General features: G+C 30.4%; 1 protein-coding gene across 1 annotated transcript in view; it reads left to right on the top strand.

The window, feature by feature from the left end:
- Positions 1–99: 99 nt before the first annotated feature.
- Positions 100–24202, top strand: part of LOC132733179 (cadherin-23-like) — a gene marked incomplete at its 5' end in the record, with an annotated part of 33099 nt that continues 8996 nt past the window's right edge. Inside the window, 26 exons of the mRNA XM_060719777.1 lie at positions 100–214; positions 739–860; positions 1178–1290; positions 1889–2064; positions 5072–5313; positions 6366–6543; positions 7084–7220; positions 7620–8879; positions 9725–9838; positions 10307–10484; positions 10883–10998; positions 11292–11501; positions 11786–11893; positions 12306–12425; positions 12693–12869; positions 13206–13458; positions 16700–16993; positions 17267–17869; positions 18041–18156; positions 18409–18516; positions 18863–19092; positions 19799–19892; positions 20167–20304; positions 20953–21055; positions 21340–21597; positions 23278–23414. Coding sequence (XP_060575760.1) covers positions 100–214; positions 739–860; positions 1178–1290; positions 1889–2064; positions 5072–5313; positions 6366–6543; positions 7084–7220; positions 7620–8879; positions 9725–9838; positions 10307–10484; positions 10883–10998; positions 11292–11501; positions 11786–11893; positions 12306–12425; positions 12693–12869; positions 13206–13458; positions 16700–16993; positions 17267–17869; positions 18041–18156; positions 18409–18516; positions 18863–19092; positions 19799–19892; positions 20167–20304; positions 20953–21055; positions 21340–21597; positions 23278–23414 — 5700 coding nt within the window. The remainder of the gene's footprint in view (positions 215–738; positions 861–1177; positions 1291–1888; positions 2065–5071; positions 5314–6365; positions 6544–7083; positions 7221–7619; positions 8880–9724; positions 9839–10306; positions 10485–10882; positions 10999–11291; positions 11502–11785; positions 11894–12305; positions 12426–12692; positions 12870–13205; positions 13459–16699; positions 16994–17266; positions 17870–18040; positions 18157–18408; positions 18517–18862; positions 19093–19798; positions 19893–20166; positions 20305–20952; positions 21056–21339; positions 21598–23277; positions 23415–24202) is intronic.

Genomic DNA, 24202 nt, shown 5'->3' with positions numbered 1-24202 from the left:
AAAAAACATATGCTCATGTAGACTGTTTTATGAATGAAGAAAATGTTTAAGTTATATATAACTTAGCCAACATTTTACATATTTCCCGCCGATTTGTAGATATTTGCAACTGATGACTTGAAGAAGAGAGACACACGATCGAATCACACTGTTAAGTCGAGTTTATCATTATACCTGCAAGATTGTAATGATAACTGCCCAAAGTTTACAAAAGGTAGTTTCTTAAAAAGTAATACTTAATCCGATAAGCAAACTCTTATTGAAGTTAAGACAATGAAATGCTACTATAAAGTTTAGGATCTCAAATATGTTATGATTGCTTTTTCTCATTTGTGGGCTTCGCGAATGTTTGGAAATCTTCAGTAACTTATGTAACAAAGATTTTTTTATTTCATATAAAGAATGTTAAGTTGCATAAACATATGTATGTTTATCATCTTTGTTGCCAACATAATAATGTATTTGATGATTGTCTCGGTAAAAATCGCTATCAAATCCATGCAGGTGATGTGATTGATATAATGAATGTTAATATTTGAGGTAAAAACGTTCTGCATAACAAAGAAACATAAGAGTTGTATTTAAACTTCAAAATTTGCATTAACCTATTATCCTTTTATTCTCACTGTGAGCCTTTATCGGTACATTGTTTTTCTAAATGGACAATTATTGTATTGTAACGACTCATCTTGTAATATATATGTTTATTTAATGTAACAAATCATATCACCGTTTCAGAAAAATATGTTTGTTCTGTCAAAGAAAATAGAACCGGAAAATTCAACTGCAGCGTTGAAGCTAAAGATGTGGACTACACGCATACTGATATAGAATACAATATTTTGAGTGGAAATGAAAATGTAATGTTGGCAATATTCTTAACTACATTTAGTTCTTTAAATTATATAACTAAACACTACTGTTTTATTAAAAGCTTAATTGGTATTTATTTTTGTAGCATATTTTACATACTGTTCAGTAACAACTGTATTTAATGACATAAATAAGAAACACATTAATTATAAAACTTGTCTATATATTCATTAGATTTAAAAAACTAAATTGTAAGATTTTTGAGATCACGTTATATTCATATTTTGCATATTATACACAATTTTATCCAGTCTTTCGATTTTTTGTTATTGGCTAATGTAATTGTTTAAACCCTTTTTTTCAGTACGTTAACATCACACAGAACACAGGGGAATTGTCTGTTGTGCAATCTATAGACTATGAAGAGAAAAATACACTGATTCTAAACATTTCTGCGTCTGATGGACAATTTAGTAGGTAAGTACCTTAAATATTACAATGTGTTGCATTTAAACAAATATAAAAGGGAATAAGGTAGGTTCTTACTGCATGTTAGATCTATTTAATATTAACGATAATTGATTTGATAATGAAGCAATTGATTCCTTATATTCCGCTTTGTCTTACCAAGGAAAGTTGTTCCGCTCGCATATCTAAAAATGTTTTAATTCCTCAAAAAATTTCTATTTTAAGTGTTCTGTTATAGTTTCCAAAAAGTTACATTTTGGCAAATTACCTGAACCATCTTTGGCGTGTATATTATATATACCTGTTTGTTGGCAAAAAGTACATTAATAGAGTGATTTACCTGTTGTATGGAAGTAAAATCAATGTTTTGTTTACATTTTGCTACTTTTGTGACAAAATAACGTTAACGTTGCAATCAAAAACTCTTTCTACAAATGAATAGCAATTAAAACCATGATTTCTTTCATATGAAAAAAACTATAAGTTGCATTAAAATCCAAAGTTTCATGAATTGTATAGAAAAGGTATCCTTAGACTATATTGATCCATAATTTCAATACCTCAATGAAATTCTGTTCTTATTCTACTTTTGTCTTATATGTTCTAGTTCATGCATGGTAGAGATCCATGTGATTGACGTTAATGATGAAAGACCACAGTTTCATGGAACACCTTACAGTTTTTCAATATATGAAAATGTGAACGGCAGTTTTGCAGTTGTTGGTCGAGTTAATGTTACTGATGCTGACAGTAATTATGATATAAATTTTCAAAATTGCACAGGTAAAAAACATTTGGTCATACCGTTAGCATGATTTCGGTTTATAAAATGCCTGTCCGATAAAGTTTCATACATCATACACCTCTAGTCAATCAGACATCTCAATCATTCCTGACAAATTTATTAATTTTACTCTTTTCGAAAGGAACATATAACCCTATTAGAATTTAAATTTTCTAAGTAATCAATTTTTATTTACTTGAGACCAATACCACACGAGACGATTTTTCTTGTTGTTTCGTTTACTTTGTATTTCATTGCTCAACTTGAAATTGTAAAGGTTAAACTTTACTTTAATTAAAAAGAATGTATGAAATACTGAAAAAGGGGTCGGATATTAATACTGAAAAAGGGGTCGGATATTATCCATATCAGGATCATTTATTATAATTATTTCTGTTGAATATGAGGCACTCGCTGGTATTCCATAATTACATTTGACGCCAATGATATCAATTCACGGCTTGAAACAGCTTCATAAATTTATAGAACGAATATGTACATTTTTATCTTAGTTTGCAGACCTTTCTGTTGAAAATGTGTCGGAGTTAAATCTTATACCCACACATACACATTGCGTTAGTTACCCGCACTCCAGAGCATGCTTGTTGGTTGGCTCATTTTCTTCTGGCGGTTTGCGTTTCATATTGTCACGACAGGGAACGTTTTTATTTTATTTTTATATATAATACAACGGGAAAGAACATCAAAACATTCGGCAATCAGTTTTATACTACAAATCAAATCTTTCTATTACATGACCCACGGAGCAGGAGTATCGACAATCCATTCATTATTTTTACGCATGAAATGGGTCAGTTGTTCACAAGTGCAATCAAAATGCTAATGAGCCGAAGTGCTGTCTAAACGACATCAACACATATGGCGTCGAGTGTTATTTTTGTCAACGACTAGGATCGAATCGACTCAACGTTCAAAGTCCAGATTATATATTGTGTTCGATTTTGATGTTGACGCCTTTGGTTCATACAAATTTATTTTAGTTCGATTGTGTTGGAAGTTATAAGCTTATTGAAACACTCTCGAATCCGTTCCTGGAACCAACCAGTACTAAGCAATGAATATAAAGTTTCTTGCCTTGCCCCTGACAGAGTTTGAACCCACGCGGTCCGCAATCCTCAGATTACTAGTCCGACGCGTTAACCACTCGGCCACGCCTTTAACCACGAACAAAGTAATACATTCACTTTTATGCTGTGAATGATTTGGAAAAAAATCAAATTATTCTTTGAGGAACCTGAGATAAACAAAAATCGTGAAATTTATGATATTGCTGGAAATAAAGTGTTTTCATTACTTTGCCGTTTTGAGTCAGTGTCAGAAAGGAAAATGGCGAAGAGTATGAGCCTTTAGCCCTGCGTGGAATGATAACTGCGTGGCCGATACTTGGTAAAGGTTATGAACAAACCATTTCCGTGGGCCCTGCATTTGCTAAAATTCGAGAGACACTGAGTATGAAACAACGACAGCTTAAGAAGATGAGAGGGGTAACTTGCTGTCTGACAATGATAAAGACCATTTATGAAACTCAGACCAACTTGGAACAAAAACACCGGACACTGTTCTTCAATCACATTGGCTGTATAATACGATTCATTTTGAACTCCGAAGTTCTCAGGAGCACGGAAAATGTGTTGGGGTGATGTTTCTGAATAATTGCAATCGTCGGAGAGACAAAATCGGTCAAGTGAAAAGCCGAGAGGTGTGAGGATAATATAGAATAAGGTGTAGGCAAATGTAATGAATCGTGGTGGTTGTTCGATTGCCGTTAACAAACTGTACGAGGAGAAACGCAATGAATTATCCATAACCTGACCATCCATTTTATATTGCAACTTATAATTGTCCTCTTACCTTCACTCTATGACACTATGTTAAAAAGTAATCCAGTCGGAATCAACAAACTATGATAAAGAGAATGATCCAGCATTCGGTTTAAACTCAAATTTTAAAGCCTTACTAATCACCCGTTTCGCGAAAATAATAAACAAAAGTGCCGGAAAAAAACTTAGTTTAAAATTTTTAGTTACCCTTTCTTCCCATCCAATTTTTTGCCCAAAAATGCGGTTTATTAAAAAATTTGGGATCTATTTACCCAAATTTTAGGGCACGTTAAAAATAATCAGAACAATCAAATTGCCGACATCCTTCATTCCAATGTAAATGAAAACAGTCTAGCACAACCTACTCCATATCCGTGCTTAACTTTTGCACAGTAAAATCATAACACAGCACATGTCAATAGCGATTCAAACTCCAATATTTGTGTATACGGCGGTGTTCAAGTATTTTTTCCCCTTAAAAATTAATTATTTACCATTTTGATATTTCCCCAAAATTTTGATGATTTTCGTTCTTGTGATAACTATTTAAAACATTTTTCAAAGAAACCCAAAGTATTTTTAGAAAAAAATCGGGAAAAATATTGGTTTTTTGTTTTTAGTGCGCTATTTTCCTTGTCATTTTTTTTTAAATAAAATCTTAATTTTTGTGTTGTATTTTAATTTTTTTAAAAATTTCGTCTTTAAAAAAGACAAAAAAAAAACGTTTTTTTTGTTTTTAGTGAGTCGTTTAAAAAAATTTTAATCACTCCCTTTTTAGAAATCTTAAAAACATCTGTCTGAATAAAAAGACATGAGAATATTTCTAAAAGTGAAATAATACTTTTTTAAAGCCTTTCTAACAATTCAAATAATTTAAATGTCTTTACTCACGTACTGAGTAAATTACCAAGAAAATATTAAATATCTATATGTTTAATAGTGTTTTCCTTTACATATATATTTATATAGAACATACCAAATAGCATGTAAAATAACATTGGAAGTATCATATTTGTAAGAGTAAAGTAACGTAAGTACCATATTGATTGTGGTGTTTCTTCTTCATTTTTTAACAGTTGTCAAAAAATCATGCTTTTCAGATAATTTTTAACATTCTTAAAATGAATAAAATTAGAATATAGCACATGCCGTTTTTTATTTACAGGTATGTTCAACATTATTGAAAAAAGAGATGTTATATTGATGAAACCACTCGATTATGAAAACCAGACCATTATAACATGCTCTCTTAGTGCCAATGACACAGACGACACCAAGGATGAAGTTACTACAAATATTGTTATACACGTTTTGGATAAAAATGATAATGCACCCATCTTTGCTAATAATTGTTGCAATGTACATGCTATTGATGAAACAACAGGACCAAACAAGTCGGTCATAAAAGTAAGTTAGATTGATAATCTCGTACTAGTAGAAGGGTTAGTACTGTTTGTGAAATAAGTATTGACAGTATGATACTAATGTTTGAGAATCAGTCTTATAATTTCCTGTCTTTATAATTCGGAAAATCCTTGTACTGCACATAAAAGGAATTGTATAGACTTATTCGGAAAGTATTTTATCCAAAAATGTTATCATAATAACTGTTTATTCGCTATTGATATAAATAGTATAATTATTTTACTAAATTTAATTACATAGTGATTATCGCGGATTAAAGATGTTGTTTATTATACCTGTACAACTTTGCATGCCAGATTATCGATGATATTTCAGATAAATAGTACATGGTTTTGACATATACAAAAATCATTGTAACTTAATTTATTTTATTTATACTTCTTGGCTTTGTATTATTCACCATATGAACACTTACATACCCATTTTATTGCTGAAATATTACAGATTCATACCCAATAGGTTTTTAATGAAAACATCGCCATTACAGAATATGCATAATTACGTTTTAAATATTAGTTAGAAAAATAGGTTGCTTTGCAATAACTTTTATATTACTAAAAATCAGGTGCTTAAACTTTTATTAATAATATTTCTGAGTTCAAAGGTTTATCACAGGTACATGACAACTACATATAGCTAATAGTTCAGTTTTAAAACTACCCTAACGTCAATTAAACTTTAAAACGTAAATAATACAGCATGGAAGTGAGTATAAAGTAGAGAAAAGGCATAATGTCTAAAGAACGCACAAAAGACAAAGTTGGAAATGTTTAAAGCTCGGGTTTGATTGACCCCGTTTATGGACGTTACTGGAATCTGTAAATTACCGTCCATGACCCTTTAAATATTAAAAATAAGTTTCGACATTGTGTTGTTTGGCTTTCTATTTTCATGTTACCATACGTATTTCACAGTTACAAGCTGTATGCGAGAAGAAAGCATCGAACAGCACTAATTATATAAGCGTTACAGTTTATATAGGGAAATCAATACCGCTCTGCTAAAGTGGTAACCTTTCTTTACGTATTTTTCAGTTAAAAGCTACCGATGCAGACAAAAGCGGCCAAAACAATCAAGTTTTGTATGCTATATTTTCGGGCAACAGCAATCTTCTTTTTAAGATTGACCGTTCTTCTGGTGAAATTAAGACTAACAAAAACTTGACAGGTTATGGTGGAATAATTATTCATTTAGTTGTAAAAGCAACGGACAGTGAGTATTTAATAGAACACTTCAATTGATGTATAAATTCATGACGTTAATTTTTGATTACGATTGCTGTATACAGAATCTTCTAGTGTATAGGGAGCTTGAAGCCAATAAACACTCATTAGATTCTTTTCCTAGAACCAACAACTGAGCAATCAGTGTGAAGTTTTTTTCCGCAATGATACAATAAACACATGCGGCTATAGATTATTATATTACGATTGAAACATCATATCATGATCATTATCACTAAAAAACGTCAAAAAAATGCATGTCTGGAATAGAATAAAAACAAATGAATAATATTTCTAGAAAGAATATTATATCTTTTCCCAATTTGATATAATTCATATACTACATTTTTCATATGTACACCAAAATAGTGTATATTGTATTACGATATAACAATGTTTTATTAAGGCTGATCTATTTTAAACTGCTTAAAATGTTTTACATATGTTCAACTGAAATGGTGATAACGGAAATGATCAATACTGTATGTGTTTAAAAATGTTGTGATATTCAAGCTCCTTACTCTTTTAGATGGATTCCCTGCTCTCTCTGGATATACAAACGTATCTATAAACGTTACAAAATTAAATGTGAATCCACCAGCGTTTATAGGTGAACCATATAAAACGAAAATCTACGAAGGAAATGACACCCGGACTATTTTTGAGGTAAATAGAAAGTATGATTAGATTTTTAATACTCATATTTATGATAATGGGCAATAGTTTATGTTATTTTTATGATTATAAAATCATAAATCATTGAGTATTATACTCTCGAAAGTACAGTTCGTTTCATTCACTGATAGATATTTTTCATTGTGTTTTTTTGAAACCTCTTTGCAATGTCGACTTAATTTGTTGATACCGGTAATTAGTAAGGTATTTGTAAAATTGCTGTATATTAGATATTAAAGCGTTCATAATGCACTTCACTATTTTAGTAGTTTGTCCATTTTGTAAAAGTTTTTAAGTATAATGACATACATATTGGCAAAAATTCACATTATTTTAAGATGACGTGCATACTGATGCATTATAACTATTCATAAGACTTCTCTTTTACAGGTACACGCAAAAGACAAAGACAACGACAAACTGGAATTTAAAGTTTTGAACTTTACTGATTATTTCCATTTCAAAAACAATACTCTGTATGCTAGTAATATAGATGCTGAGAATATGAACAAAACCATTAATGTCGGAGTGCAAGTATCAGATGGAAAATGGAGTGACATATCTACGATTATTATTACTGTAATCGATGTAAATGATAACTTTCCACGTGTAGATGTTGACTCTTCTTGTAACAAAACGGTTGACGATATTGCGGATATCGGCGATGTAATTTGCAGTGTAATAGCAAAAGATGAGGATGTTGATAACATTGGTTTCACATACACCCTTAATGACGGAAAAGGAGATTTTCAAATAAATTTCACGACGGGTGTTATAACGCTGAAAAATAGATTTGGACATAATGGTCAGAATTATAATATGAATATCGTTGTGAGTGACAGCGGCTCTCCCCCTAAATACACTAACACCTCATTATCAATTCATGTAAGGGATACAAATCCAACATTTCAGTTTGATTCTAAGCAAATAGAATTCAATGTCACTGAAAATGTTTGTGATACGATTGCGCCTGTGAATGTTAAACCGGTATTGGGCATGTACAACATAACTTACGAAATAAATTCAGAGAACAAATATCTTATAAACAAAACTTTTTTCTTAAATGAATCTTCCGGTCTGCTAACGATAGCAAAAAAATCGAATTGCATTGATTACGAAGAACAAAATGAATATAAGTTTTCAATTTTTGCAAAAGACGACGGCGTGTTTCCGAAATCGGCACATGCAGAAGTGACAATAAATGTTTTAGATGTGAATGAACCACCGAATATTATTCTGACAAATAAAACAGTATTTTTGAATGAAAATTCTACAAAGGGAACTTATGTCTCACGTGTATTTGTACAAGATCCAGATACAAATGAACAATTTCGAAATTTCAAATATTCTTTGTCTGGTAGTAAGAATTTCAAAATAGATAAGAATGGAACTATCACAATTGCTGCCACAAACATTCCAGCAGCTGTGTATGAGCTGAATGTAACAGTGACTGATGGGGGCGATCTGAGTGATAGCCATATGATGCATGTCAATGTACCGGCAATAAATGTAACTTATGTTGAGAAAAAAATACAAGAAAACAACACCAGATCATTAGATATATGCAATTTTTCAATATCATTGAATGGAGAAAATGTTAGCTACAAAATTATTGCAGCTCCTTATTCAGGGAACTTTAGGATTAAAAGCGTAAGTACATGTATTTACACTTACACTATTCAACACTGGAATCGGAATATGAAAAAAAATTTAAAATGTATTATTAAGTAGCAAAGTACAGTAATATTTAAATGTGTGCGTGTGCGTATACATTCATAATTGCATTCTAATTAAAACATTAGATATTTTCTTGCATATTTGACAAGATTTTACTGTGCTTACATCTTTGTCTTACAGCCCCCGTGTAAGACAAGCTGTGTGTTTTTAAGTAAGTAATATCCGCGCACATTTAATGAATGAATTGATACTTGGGATGACGTCATTACGCCTAAGAGAATGAAGTTGCTAATTCATACGGTACTTTAAGGAAACAAAGTTCAAAATAAAAATGTTAGTTTTCGTAATATCTTTCGGAAAGATTATTTATATGTTATATGCAAGAAAATTCTGTCGTCACAGACATGAATATCTGGCTCTCGGTAAACTGCTTAGCGGAAACTCGACAGTGCCCCGTTACCACCGAAAACAGTTGCAATCGAACTAGATATTTCTAGGGACCGTTAAAACTTTTATTTATTTCTTCGGTTAAATTAATGATTTATCATTAAAATAATGAACACTTTCATTCATCTTCTTCTGCATCAAAGACTTGCCTTTCATCCAACTTGTCAAACAGGATCAATAGACTTTGCACACAAATTATTGTCGGGATAAGAGTATATACATTTGAATCGCTCTTTTCCTGTTAAGTGTCCGCATAAAAATCACTTTTTTTTTGATATATTGTAATTATAACACTCGGGTATAATATGCAATTATTCGCATGTTACATATTCTTTATAATATTTAGTCTAATATATTTTTATTTATTTTAGGGTTCTCTTATACTGGATACAGCAAGCGCATTTGACAGAGAAGAGATTGAATTCGTTTCATTTTATGTGATTGGGTATTACACTAAATATGGAACTACGGTCGCCAACGTATCTGTATGAATTATTTTTATACGATGATTTTCATAAATACCATACTATGTAAGAGTTTTTCTTTAAATCAATGGATAATAAGGAGATTTAGTGCACTGCAAAAAATCCATCTCAAAAATTGAATAGCTTTTAAATCTTTCCCTTTATGTACTTACTTTCAGTGATAAAAAGTGCTCAAATGTTTTTTTTTACTTCCACATAATTTTGGTGTTATTTCATCATATTTCTATATATATTTTACTGACATACACATGTGTCATTTATTATATTTCCATGACGAATTGTTGCATGTGCAGATATAGCATTTATAAGGATTTTGCACTGAATGTCAAAATCTATATGTCAAACATTTTAAATAGTACTATTGCGCGCTTAATGTTATACTTCCCTGAGACAGGGGACATTGGGTATCTGTTACAAGTTCTTGTGTTATATAATATTGAATAGATATATGTTTATTTCTTATAAAAGGTCAAGCTACACATCGAGGATATAAACGACTGCCCGCCATATTTTGTTGATAATTACTATAACATTACTATTAATGATGTTACTGAAAGTGGAACTGTCATTGGAAAGCTTGATGCAATAGACAGAGATATTGAAAAAGAGAACCGACAACTCACATACGACATCTATACTTATACAGGTATCTTGTTACAAAATCTTTGTTGAAATCTATATTATTTGTAGAAGTTTACAATATTTCTCCCAAGAAGAACGGTTTAAATATCCATAAAGATATGCTTGCGTTTGAACCATGATAAATTTTTATCCACGTATTTCACGATTGTCCGTAATGGAAATAAGTTGATTAGTTATTTGATTTTATTAGTTGTTGTACATACGGATGAGACGTGTATTAATATCACGGATGCAATATTTTTCAGGAGTGAATTCATCAAATGACTCTTCTTGGATTTAAACCTTTCACGACTTATCGCAACGTTGCGTTATTCGTTTAGCGATATTAACAATCTACTTTGTTAAAATGACTCGATATCTGATCAAGCAATATTGATGCTTTAAATTCATTCTCTCTTGCAGATATTTTTGCCATCGACAACAAAGGAAACTTAATATTGAAAAACTCGACAAACCTTGATTTAGAAATACCATACGTCCTCAATGTCTCTGTATCTGATGGCATATATTTGAGTCATGTAGGTGAACACATATCTTTGATAGAGACATGTCTGTTATAGAGACATGTTTATTCGATTTTGTATTCTAAAGAGATATTTAGGTCTTACTATAGTCTGAAGTGCAGAATATATAAAATAAATAAATCTTTATTACATCTAGGATATCTATCTTGCAGGAATATTTTACTTGTATAATAAACTAGCACTAAATTTGTACTAATTTCAAATGATGAAATTATTATATAGTTAAATTGTTATGTTTAGATTCAATGTACTTAAATAGTTATGTTCCCATATCCTCCATTGAACAGGCAAGTGTATCCGTTGTGGTTACAGACACAAACAACTATTCTCCAAAGTTTAACAATTATACGTACGAGTTTACCGTTACGGAAACTAACATGACTAACATAGTGATTGGTTCTTTATCTGCTGAAGACAAAGACAAGGGAAGAAACGGAGACATTACTTTTTCGATTTTAACTGTAAATGCAGGCGACATATTTACTCTTTCAAACCAGGTTAGCTTTGTATAAAATGTTGTACTTGACTGTATGGCCATTTATGTATTTAAGACAAGATAATAATGCATTTTTTTTGTTTTAACATTTAAATAAAAATATTTTAAGAACATAAAAAACATATATTAAGCAATTAGAAATAGACAAATACGACACAGTTATCGAGAATTCATAGAAGAACTACTAAACAAGATTTACTTGTTGATTTTCTACTTAACTTTGTACACTTTATTTTGTCAAATATTTCAACTATAAAACAAATAGATAATTGGATGATGTTTTAGACCAACAACACATGTATTGTTGAATCAGTGAAACCAATTGATCGAGAAGCAAAAGAACAATTTAGCCTCGTCATCCAGGCGACTGATCATGGCATTTTCCCTCGTCAAGTAATATAGGATTATTTTTTCATATTTTCTGTTGCCCCATTTAGTCTTAGAATGTAAACTTAATTAGTTGTATCATTTGATAAAGATTTGCATTAATTACATACCATACTCGAATTCAAACATGCATAGTGAATTTTTACATAATTGAATTTAATTTGTTTGAAAATGTGAAATTTTAATATGTTAACATAAGAGTTTTACATTATATTCTTTTTACCTCAATACCTTATTTTTGTAATCCTCAATTTGAAATATTTAAAATGTCATCTGCTTAAAATGTCAAAAATTGCTGTAGATGCAAGTAAACAAATTATCCCTTAATACATATCCATCCCACTTTAACAAGCTTTTCAAAACATCAAAAATAAATATCATTTTATATAAAATATATAATTTATTTCTTACCCTTTAGAGTACATGTATAGTAAGGATTAAGGTTCTTGATGAAAACGACAACTTTCCAATATTTAGAGGCGTGTCTTCTCTCAATGGGTCTATTACTGAAAATTCAGTAAATGGCACACGAATAAAGGTTAGTTCAGTTCCAAGTTTTCAATATGATTTAAATAAAATTATATTTTTCTATGTATAACGCTCATAATATGTACATTATTCATTGATAAAAATAGACCATAATCACATAGGAGTGGTGAATTGGAAAAGTTAAATGTATTAATAGATACATATTTATTTTTTGATATTCTATTGCCATTTTCTATGTTACCTCTTCTGACTGAATGTTTATTTAAAAGTGACAAAAGTTTGCACTGAAATAAAATAATTCAATGGTTCATTTAAGTTTCCACAAATCAATGTTTACGACGTAGACTTTGGAATTAACGGTACCGATGGACTAGTTTATACGTTTAATGACACGAAAGCACCATTTTGCATTGGTACAAATAAAACGACATATCCTTTTGTGTATCTGTGTGGTGATATTGATAGGGAGGGTCAAGAAGTATATTATTTGGAGGTAGGTTCAAAGTTGATGTGCCACAGATTGTTTTAAAATATAGTTGCCTTCCTAATTTCCTTGTATCATTCTTTATTTTACTATATTTACAATATATAAATTAATGTGTTATCACTAAGAAACATATTAGAAGTCTTTTGTGCATAAAATATATTCATAAATTAAATGCTTTTGTAAAACTGAGTACCATTGAATGTTGCTTGTTTTCTTTCCTTGCTGTAATTTATACATGTATCTTATAAAAGTAAGAATGAAACTACAATTGTAATTTGATTGCGTGCTTTTAAATAAAATGTATTGAATTAACTTTTTCAAAGCAGATGCATTTTCTTTTAGTTGATAGCGAGAGATGCATATGGTGCTTATGGATCACATACGTCAGCGATACCTTTAGTTGTGCGTATTCTTGATGTAAATGATGTATTTCCAAAGTTTACAGAAGATTGCTATACTTTTAATGTAACTGAGAACCAAATCCAATATACAACTGTGGGGAATGTTTCCATTACTGACGATGACAGTGGAAAGTTCTTCTTATACAGGATTGTTTCAGGCGATGACGGAAAATTTGTGATAGATTCGATGAACGGTAAATTCCCTTTCCATGTTTTTGTACACTATTAAATCTAAATAGAATGACATAATAATTTAACTAGGACCAGCAGCCTTCTAGTAAGTGTGCCTTTACATGATTCATAAATTATTATCTTTTTGGAAGATGCATATTAAACTTAAAACATTTAATTTGTTATTAGGAAGTTATTACTGTTGAGAATCTAACATGAAATGAAAAATATCATATTCTGAATCTTTGTTTTAAATCCTACATTTTTAGGTAGTAAACAATGGTTTTAATTATCTTTTCTGTGAGGCACGATGCATCTTTACTCCCTTTGTTATGCCTCCAACTGGCATAAAGAACCGTCTGTTCAACTGTACGTACATGTACATTATGTTAACCTTAATCGACAAATTGGATATATCTTTAGTTCTACCTGTACCAATGTTTTCATAATTTACACACTTCTATAATCTTGGTAAGCTGCTCAACTGTGCCCCAGTTATTTTCCTCTTTAGCACTTTTGAAGTAGGTATGGTAAAGCTTTTATTCATTTTTCAGATTTTATTTATTGAGTAATATCTTTGAAATAAATAGGTAGATATTTTAGGTACTCCCCTCACTTTGGATATAGTCAGGAGTGACTTGGTGTTAGGTTAAGGTCTTGCGTTTATGTACTTGATAAATGACTTGCCAATATACTGTTGTTTTATTTCTGACAAGTACAAAAGGTCATGACTCTGACAAGCATTCATAGGTCAGGGGCCTTTATATTCGTGTGCCAATTTTAATATCTGATCCGATGGAACATACTTAAGCATGTATATTTTCATTATTTTCAAATATAGTTATCGATAATTTCTTAGGTATAACCCTTACTAAGTCCAGTATCAAACAGATGTAAAACCCGTTATGCAGATGGAGCCTCAAACCGAAAGTGACGTACTTATATCCCTATGTAAACTATTTCTATTTTACGTTACCGATATTTCACAGGCTTTCTCGAAATATAATTTGCATTTATGTACATATTATAAATGATCTTAATCTAATAAATAAATCGCTGATGGTGGTCCATGTGTAGTTCAACGTTGTATGTTTGAACAGAGGCAATATTTTATCTCTTTTTAACTCCATGACGGCCCTAGCACTTGTGCAGTATATATACATGTATACTCCTTTGATAAATTATGTGAATAAATTTGAGGAAAAAGTAAACAGAAGTTGTTTCAGTCTATTTCTATCTCTGGCATCAGTCTATTTTTATAACTAAGGTATCAGTCTATTTCTTCACTTTGGTATCAGGGTGTTTCTATCAATCTGGTATCAGTTTATTTCTATCACTCTGGTATCAGTCTTTTTTTATATGTCCAACATATAAAAAAAATCACTCATTTTTTGGAGAATGACCAAAATTATTTTATCCATTTTTTCAGTTACTAAATAAACAAATTATTTCTTTGACAAATTCACAAAATATTCTATATTTATTAAAAAAAAACCCACTTATCTTTCATTAATTCTCAATAAATAATGAAACTCGGTTTGTTGTAATATTTTGCCTTTAACAAGCGCTTATAATGAGTATTTAGCAAATAAAGAACATTCGAAGAGAAGATGGAATTCATCGCCAATATCCATGTTACATTTTATACAAATTCTAAGATTAAATACAGTTCTATACCAACACCAAGTTTGTACAGGAAGTCCATGGCTTCTTGTCCGGAAGTTTAACAAATATCTCAAGTATTTAGGTGGTGCATTTACTAAGTATTTCTAAACCTCGAATTTTCTTATAAAAAATTTGTGATTTGCACATTTGTTCGTGTTTTTTTCTATATTTGAGTACCAATCTTTCAAGAAAAGGTCAGACAGTTTGTGATGTATATTAAGTTTTAGCCATTCTGTGTTTCGAAACTTTTGGTGTGTCAATATACCATTTAAGCCGCATGCAATTAATATGTTTTTGATATTAAATAAATTTTGTTAACCACAAAGATTTGTTCATTTGTACTGGATTTTAATTGTTAAACGAAATTGTAATAAAGAATACAATGTAGTTTACAAAGTTATAAACAATACAATGTTGTTGACAATTTATTTGTTTTGGGGTAAATATAATTTGACAAAAAAGCAATCATTCTTGTTTTAATGTCAATAATCAATGGTTGAAACCCCTGTTTTCAACCATATATAATGCTGTTAGGTGTGCTGTTTTAACATTTTAATAACAAGTTTCTAGAAATTTTAATTATAAAGCTAATTCGGTCATTGTCCAAATTTTCCATACCCAATATTTCGCGATCCAGATTACAAAATTGGCATAATAATTTTTCATAAAGAGTTGTATTTGCAAGATTTATCCGCATTAATTAATCTCTTACCTTCCTTATGAGTTGGATACGTTGCTCGTGTAGCTTTTGTGCTATAGCAATTTTGCATTTAAAACGAACCAAACTTTCATTTAATAAAATCCAAAATATTTGTAATCTTTCAATGTTTTCACCAAAAAAAGTAAATCAATGTCTTTTCTCCCCTTTAAAAAAAAACAGTATTTGGTTTTGAAATTTTTTTCCTTCGTTTCCAAACATACAATATTTTTTTATATGACCCCAAAGATCTTGTTATGCTAAAGTTTTATCGGCGTATAAAATAAAAATTTTAAAAAGTAAGAATTAGTCTATTGCCTTGTTTAAATTTACCCCAAAAAGTAATAATTTTTAAAAATTCATTAGGTCATTTAAAAACGAAACCAACGGGGGGGAAAAACCCCCTTTCCCCGCCAAAAACCATAAAATCTGATTGAGTTTTGTCCACTCTTTTTACTTTTTTTTAATGACTTTAGAAATTTACCTAAAAATTTTTAAGAAAATTTCCCCAAAAAATTTGCCAACTTATCAAAGGGGGCCCTTGAGTAAAAAAAGGAAAAATGAATTTTTTTAAAAGCTTCAAAGATACTTGATGAGACAAGATAGAACCCTTTTTAAAAAATTTTCTTTGTTCTGTGTGAGTATATTTAACACTATAACGTTGTATTATAATACCCAAATTTAAAAAAAATCGAAAACCTTTAAAGAAACCACGAATTACATTGATTTTGTTTTTTAACGTTTTTTGTTTAATTAAATTTAAACCAATATTTAGAACAATTCAATGACATATTTATAAAGTTAAGATAACGTTTTCATTTTTCCTAACACGTTGTTAGCTTCATCAGGACCCCAATTTGGTTTCACCAGCACTGCATATTTTTTTCTTGATGTATTTTTAGGTAATATATATGCTGTTGGAAGTATAGATAGAGAGGCTCAGGCAAATTATACTCTGAATATTTCTGTCTGGGATGGAGTCAACAAAGCATATACTACTGTTCAAATCTACATAGATGACATTAATGACAATGCCCCGCAGTTTGGTCATTTCTGGAATGACAGCTTGAAGGAAAGTTTGACAGTTGAAGTATTAGAAAACACACATAAAGGAGTAATACTAAATTTGACAGCTTTTGATAGAGATGCGACAAAAAATGGAGTAGTTAAATACACGCTTGAAATATTCAGCCAAGGTTAGATTTTTTATACAAAGTTCTGTCAAAGATAACAATACAGTTTGATTGTCAAAATGTCTATATTTAATCACAAAAAATAAACTCAACAAAGTATAAATTATTTTGATGATTATAACTTTCCTTTCAGAATTATGGTAGTTTGCTTATCTCTATCTGTATCAAATATTCCATCAAATGTTCACATTTTATTTATAACTACTAACACTTCTTACATCATTATATGATACAAGTGAACGCTGAAAAGGTTAAACATTTCATATTGCACTGCAGGTGGTGAACCTGACGTTTTTAACATAAGCACAGAAGGTGGTCTTACTTTGCTAAGACCTCTCGACAGAGAAAAGGGTGATTCCTATAAAATGAACGTAACTGCATCAGATGAAGGTGTACCAAAGCTTTCTACATCAATAATCGTTCATGTAAAGGTTCTTGATGAGAATGATAATCCTCCAGTTTTTTGCAACAGCAGCACATGTAACATTACAAAGTCTACATGTCGAACTGTCGAAAAAGCACCGGTTTCATCAGTTCTGAAGGTATTATTGGCACACGATCCCGACGAAGGAGAAAATGCTAACGTTTCTTTTACGTTGGAGCAGTCATCTGTGTCATCATTGTTTAAAATAGAAACAATTGGCAACAGCATAAGTTTAGTGTCTATTAATCAACCTCTTGTAACCAATAATCTAATACATGAAGGAGTTTCTCTATCAGCCGACGACGTTCAAGTAAATGTAACAATTATAGCAACAGATGGTGGTGGTTTGAACTCATCCCTAATTTTACTCATCTTTGTGGAACCTATAAATGACGACATGCCTGTCTTTGCTAGATCAGTTTATAATTTCAACATAAGTGAAAACATGCCAAAAGGTAACAAATAATTAAGTTACTTTTGTTTTTATTTCAAATTTAACATTTGTCATATTGGCTTTTACTTTAAATAGAATTGATAAGTTTTGTTTGAAATCATTTAGGTTGCAAAGATAAGTTATCATATTGATATTTTTTATATTCCAAATGGTGATAATTATTTATTTGTAGGTGTAACAGTTGGGCAATGCGAAGCTACGACAAATGACACAATTAAAAAGATGACCTATGAATTGATAAGTGGCTACACAAACAAACCGAAACCTTTTAAAATCGAGACATCTTCAGTAAACATTAATCAAATATTTTACTTAGTCTTCTAACATAAATTAGAATTGTGTTGTTATTGTTAATTAAACTGAAACCTAGTGTATATGAAAACAATAAATGTAAACGACGTTAGAATTTATTGGAATGGTTAAATTATCCTTTTGAAATATGTTTTATTGATCACAATATACTGAGAATATATATAATCTATTTCTTTAATCAAGTAATCGTCAAAAAAAAGTGTATTATTTTAGTGTTTGTAATTTCAGGGAAGGATCACCACAATAGCGGACCTAGATAGAGAAATGATCGATAACTACGTATTTGCTGTGCAAGTGAGAGACGGAAGAACGCCAGAAAGAACAGCATTTGCTGCTGTATGCCTTTTGTTACAATCTTAGATAATTTATTACTGCAACTTTTACATCATTGTTTTGATCCATATAGTAAATACAGGATCGCTCTAAGCATAATGTTAGCTATATATAGGTAGTTCTGTCTTGAAGTACTTTATTGTTTACTTCATTTTTGTTTTGGTTAAGTTTTAATTCGCAAGGACACAGTACATGTCACATTGCGACTTTTCAGCTTTACTGATTGAGGAAGAATTCAGGTGCTATTACAAATTTTTCCGTTTAAAAAGAAGGTAGTGGGAATATTAGAATTAAATACAATGTTAAATTCTTAATATTAACTCGTACGAAATTTCTTGATAACTTGCAGGTTAAAGTCACTATTGATGATATCAATGACAATGCTCCGGTGTTTTTGGACGACAATATCACACTGCATATCACAGAAAATAAAACCGTGAACATAAAGAGAAATGTATCAGCAAATGATCTTGATAAGGGAGAAAATGCCCATATACTTTACAGTCTGAACAACTCGTACAGTATGTTTTTATTTTTAAATTTGATCAATACAATGAAACTATTTAACATAAAACATAAGTTCTTTAAATAGATTGGTCTACAATCGGCACATTTTCTATTATTTTTAATGTTGATAAAAACTACAAAAATATATACAAACTATTAATATAAAAAAACTATATAAATATATCATTTGGATATTCGTGTGACATATTTCTTGAGAACAAGATGTTGATATAGTTCTAAATTGATTTAGTATGAACCTCTCTATGATGAATAATAATATTTGTTCTAAAGCACTTTATTATCTGATACTTTATACTTATGCACGGTAATTGGTATTTAAGACTTTATTAAAATGTCATATCGAATCACATATCTAACACTTACAATAACTTCCACATATAATGCGTTCGTGTTTTCTTTCACGTGAGGTACTAAATATTACATAACTATTTCTGCTATTACAGATGTTTCTTTCCTGACCAATTCATTTTAAAGGAAACGATAATATATTAATCATATCATATTTTATAAATTATGTATATATTACTTTGTACAGCTGCATTATTATGTTAAATAAATTAATCTCAAAAACATGTGTGAGAAACCATTTTATATTTAAAAATAAAAATTAATAAAAACATTAAAAATAATTACTTCATTTTTTTATAATTTTTGTTATATGAAAATGTTCATTAATTTTAAAAATCAAAAACAATTACAAAAATATTTAAAAAATATGACTTCTTTTCCGTAATAAAAAGAAAAAAAACTTTTTTTAAAAAGGACTGTTTCATATTAACAACTCAGGACTGTTGATTATAAATGGTACTTTCGATTACGAAACAAAAACATCCTATACATTATTTATAACGGTAAATGAATTTGCTTAATATCCGATTATTTTTCCTTTTAAAGCAATTTTACCGCATACTCGTATATTTGTATATTTAAATACACAAACTTATCATCATGAATTTTGATAATAGCGAATTCTTGTCTGAATTTATAATTACATTAAAATTCAAATCTAAATTTATTAAGGTATAGATCCTATATTGTTTAAAATGATTCACCATTGGAATGAACTTGTACTTGGGTATTTAATTAAATGAAAAACTTGTTTATGTTTTCGTGTTACATTTACAGGCTTCTGACAAAGGTTTGCCTGCATTAAATACAACTTCACAAGTAAACATTTACGTAAGAGACGTGAACGACAACTTTCCAGTGTTTAACAAAGCTAGGAAATTCTATAATGTGTCAGAAAACAATAAACCATTCGAAGTAAGTTTCACGGAATGTCTCTCTTTATGAACCTTAAGCTGGTGGAAAGATGAATTGATATAAATGTCATTTTTGTGCCAGTTAATGGACACTTAAATGAATTAAATTTGTACTTTTCATATTGAAATTTTATTCTTATACGTTGCTTCTGCTTGCAGTAACAGTAAAAATTTTGAGCAAAATTTAACTTCTTGAAAGGTTTTTAAAAATTTTAGAAAATTTGATGAATCAAATATTAATGTCTATAAAAATTTTTAAATTAAAAAAATCTATTCACATCCCATACATAGATAAAATTTTATTTGGGTTAACCGGTTTTTATTTATGCTATTAGTTAGTAAAACAATTTTTTCGCTTAAAAAAAAATTAAAAATGCACAGCGCCCTTAGTTAATTTGGTAATTTTTGAGGACCATTGAAAACAATAAATAGGAAAAAGGGGGTTTAAATTTAAAGTTTTTAAAATTGTTGCCCGACCATTTGCTTTTTTTATAACCTGCATAAATTTGCATTTAAAAATTTTCATGTATGTGCTGCAATAAAATGTGTTTAAACTAAATTAAACAATTAAAGGTACATTAAGTTAAGTATATTGTTACAACAGTTACAACGAAAATAAGCATTTATCACCTTCTATACGGTATTTTAGATATTCAGTGTCAACGCTACAGATAAAGACTCTGGGCTAAATGGTGAAGTAATATACAAACTTCAGAACATAGATGATGTTCCTTTTGGAATAGATCCATTTAGTAGGTTTTATTAATATATACATGTATTGGTAATTGGTCAGTGATGATATGTCAGGTATAAAGTGGAGCGATAATTACATTACAGATTAAACAACATTTTGTTTTATCATTTACCTCCCACAAAAGTATTTTATGGTACAACTGGAATAGTATTTAGTTCTTTCTTACGTTATGAATCAATTGATTCATATACTTATGATTCATTAATCAAAAGCTTTACAATCTTATCGCTTTTTATCTTTAATTTACATATTATAGTTTTGTTGATCTTTATTTCATTTCAGGCGGTTCTGTTTATTTACAAAGCCAACTAGACTACGAGTCAAAATCCATGTACTCACTTAGCATAGTTGCCCAGGATCTTGGTTCACCTTCTAATAATGCTGTGGAAAACGTTACCATTTATGTAGTGGATGTATATGACGACATCATCAAGTTCAAGAAGGATTTGTATGAAATAAATATCACCACTTCAGCATCGCGGAATGATTCTTTACTAAATTTGACAGTCTCTGTACCGAATTCAATTTTTTCTCTTAAAGGTAAGATTTTCACACATCAAGGCTGTAATAAATACTATGAGGCCTTTCCCCAAAAGAACGAAATCTTTGTCACAAACTGAGACCCAGCTCAGCTTGCATTTCCGTTCAGTATGTTGTTTGCTGGATTTCTTAATTTTCATGTTCATATCCAAGTAATATATTGAAGCAGGGCACTTTTATTCCAGAAATTCAGCAACTTGATGTTCAAAGGGATTCTACTGATGTTATTTTGACATGATGGGCTAGAATATTTTTTCGAGTTAAATGTTCCAATTGATGTAGGTCTAGAATAAAATATATCAGCATAATACATAAACATTAATGTTAAACAATAGAGAAAATAAGAATCTCTAAAGAAAGTCCAACACGGCAAAATTGAAAATGTTGTAAACTCGGTTTGATTGAGCCTGTTCATGAACGGTACTGTCAAGTGCAGACTACCTACCACGCCCCTTAACATATCTAGAACATATACATATCTAGAACTTATAACAAAAGTTTAATTAAATGGACATTAACATATATTTACATATAATACATACATATATAACAAATTTAAAGACGGTAAACTTATAATTAGTACTTCTGCATAAGGTCATTTATTTATAAATGAATTTTGAACATCAAATATAAAAAGCAAGTTTTAAATATTCCATACATATGAAAACAAAGGTTTGTTGTTATAGTTTCGCATCCATAGTTTGGCTTAAGGTATTTTATTCAATCGTATTGCATTTAAATTTTGAAAAAAGTATCTCGGTTGCTCCAAGATGACATTTGAGAATACGTAATTTATCTAACCCGCTAGTTAATTGAGAAGCAAGTTGTGTTGTACCCATGTAGTGCCGGGTTTATAACACAAAAAGTAAAAAACTACTACATTCATATTTCTGTAAACCATATTCTTAAATCCTCATTGTTATCATCTGTCGAAGCAAATTAAAAACTGTACTTTACAACCCTAATACTAAAGCGATTTATTTACAACGGGATACATTCATAAATCTCCCATCATACAGCCCCAGCATTGCTAGAAATTCACCTTCGCATACTTCATTACTTCTTAAGACTTTGTTTAAACCGCTCCTCATCTGCAGGACGCATAAACACGAAAAATGAACCAAGAGTAAAGCATACTAACATCCGGCAATTAATCCTAGGCTTTAGTCATTATATTACAACATTTTATAAACAAGTTTTCATATCTCTAGTTCGCAAATGTCTCGTTCAGTGTAATAATCTGACAAATTAAACAGTGTCTACTACCTCGATATCATGGCCATTATAAGTCCATAACTGATTTTGACGATATCGGCCCCTCTCTCGGAAAACTATTATTTTAATATACAACAATTGCAAAGCGCTCACTACAATCGGGCTGAAATAGCACCATTATACATTATTTATTATATTTTGAGTGTATTTCTTTTGCATATCTTTTTGTTTTAAGTGCCTAAGATGATATATGTAAGAAATTCAAAGTTTATACCTGTAGGCTTTTGGAACCCCAGTGTAGTTACTTTGATTTACCAAATGCAACAATTGAGGATTCTATCTAGCATGAAGACATAAAGGAATGGTACATTTAGGCATATTATATAAGTTCCATTAATTCTATATTCTTAATTCGATATTCTAACTGTTTTCGATTAATTTGACCATGTTTACTTATTGTTTTAGGCGTAGACTCTGAATATTTTAATATTGGAGAAAAATCCGGTGAGATTGTCCTCAAAAAAAGTATTTCTAGTAAAAGGCAGATGTATGTTTTTCAAGCAGTCGCTGATGACGGACATGGCCGCAATGCCTCTTGCACAGTAAGTTGAATATATTTTGTATTTGATTTATTTGTTTTGTTAGAATTATTCTTTCACGAAAAATCGACACTTTGTTTTCCCTTAACCTTTTACCCAATGAGCATATTGTTAAAAATGGGCGTTTTCATTGAAAAGCCTCCTGTTACAAGCTCAAACTGCTATGAAACTATGAAACATGCTTCAATACTGATGGCACTTGGCACAATGTTGACTGGACCATAGCCTCTGTAACAGCATGCTCACTCGTAAATTTTCTGTTACCATGGCAACGGATGGACGTCTCAAAATTGCGAAAAATCACTATTTTGCATTGTTTTTTTTTCCATCAAAACTGATAGTGCTGCAACTTCTCAATGAATTAGGAAAGAGTAAACGGCTTTTCAGCGTCAGTTACTAGTTATCCTAAGATCAACCTGAGGCCATTTTTAGCCTGTCACATGTCCAAAATTTTCTTGGCGACGAGGGGGACCACCGTTCCCTTCAAAACCCCCGAACAGAAGGTGGACATCCCCCTTTTGACAACCCCCTGATGAACCAATGTGATGGGGGCCGCGCCGAAAAAGTGGTCACTTTTTTAACAACATTTCTCAAATGAAAAACAGTGTTTGGGGCATAAATAGGGCATTTTTCTCTGTTTGAGGCCTCAAAAAAGCCGTCAAAACACGTCTATATAAGGGAAAAGGTTAAAGCCTGCTGAAATGTTTTTTAGAATAAGGTAGCGCATGCATTTTTTCAGCATACGGAATATAATAGCAATTGCTATAATGTTGTTAAATTAAAAAAACTGC

This window comes from Ruditapes philippinarum, unplaced genomic scaffold, assembly GCF_026571515.1.
Source record: "Ruditapes philippinarum isolate M1 unplaced genomic scaffold, ASM2657151v2 ctg5908_1_1_1_1, whole genome shotgun sequence".
NCBI classification, from domain to species: domain Eukaryota; kingdom Metazoa; phylum Mollusca; class Bivalvia; order Venerida; family Veneridae; genus Ruditapes; species Ruditapes philippinarum.
The sequence above is the reverse complement of the archived record's forward strand: the minus strand, read 5'-3'. Positions and strand labels throughout refer to the sequence as shown.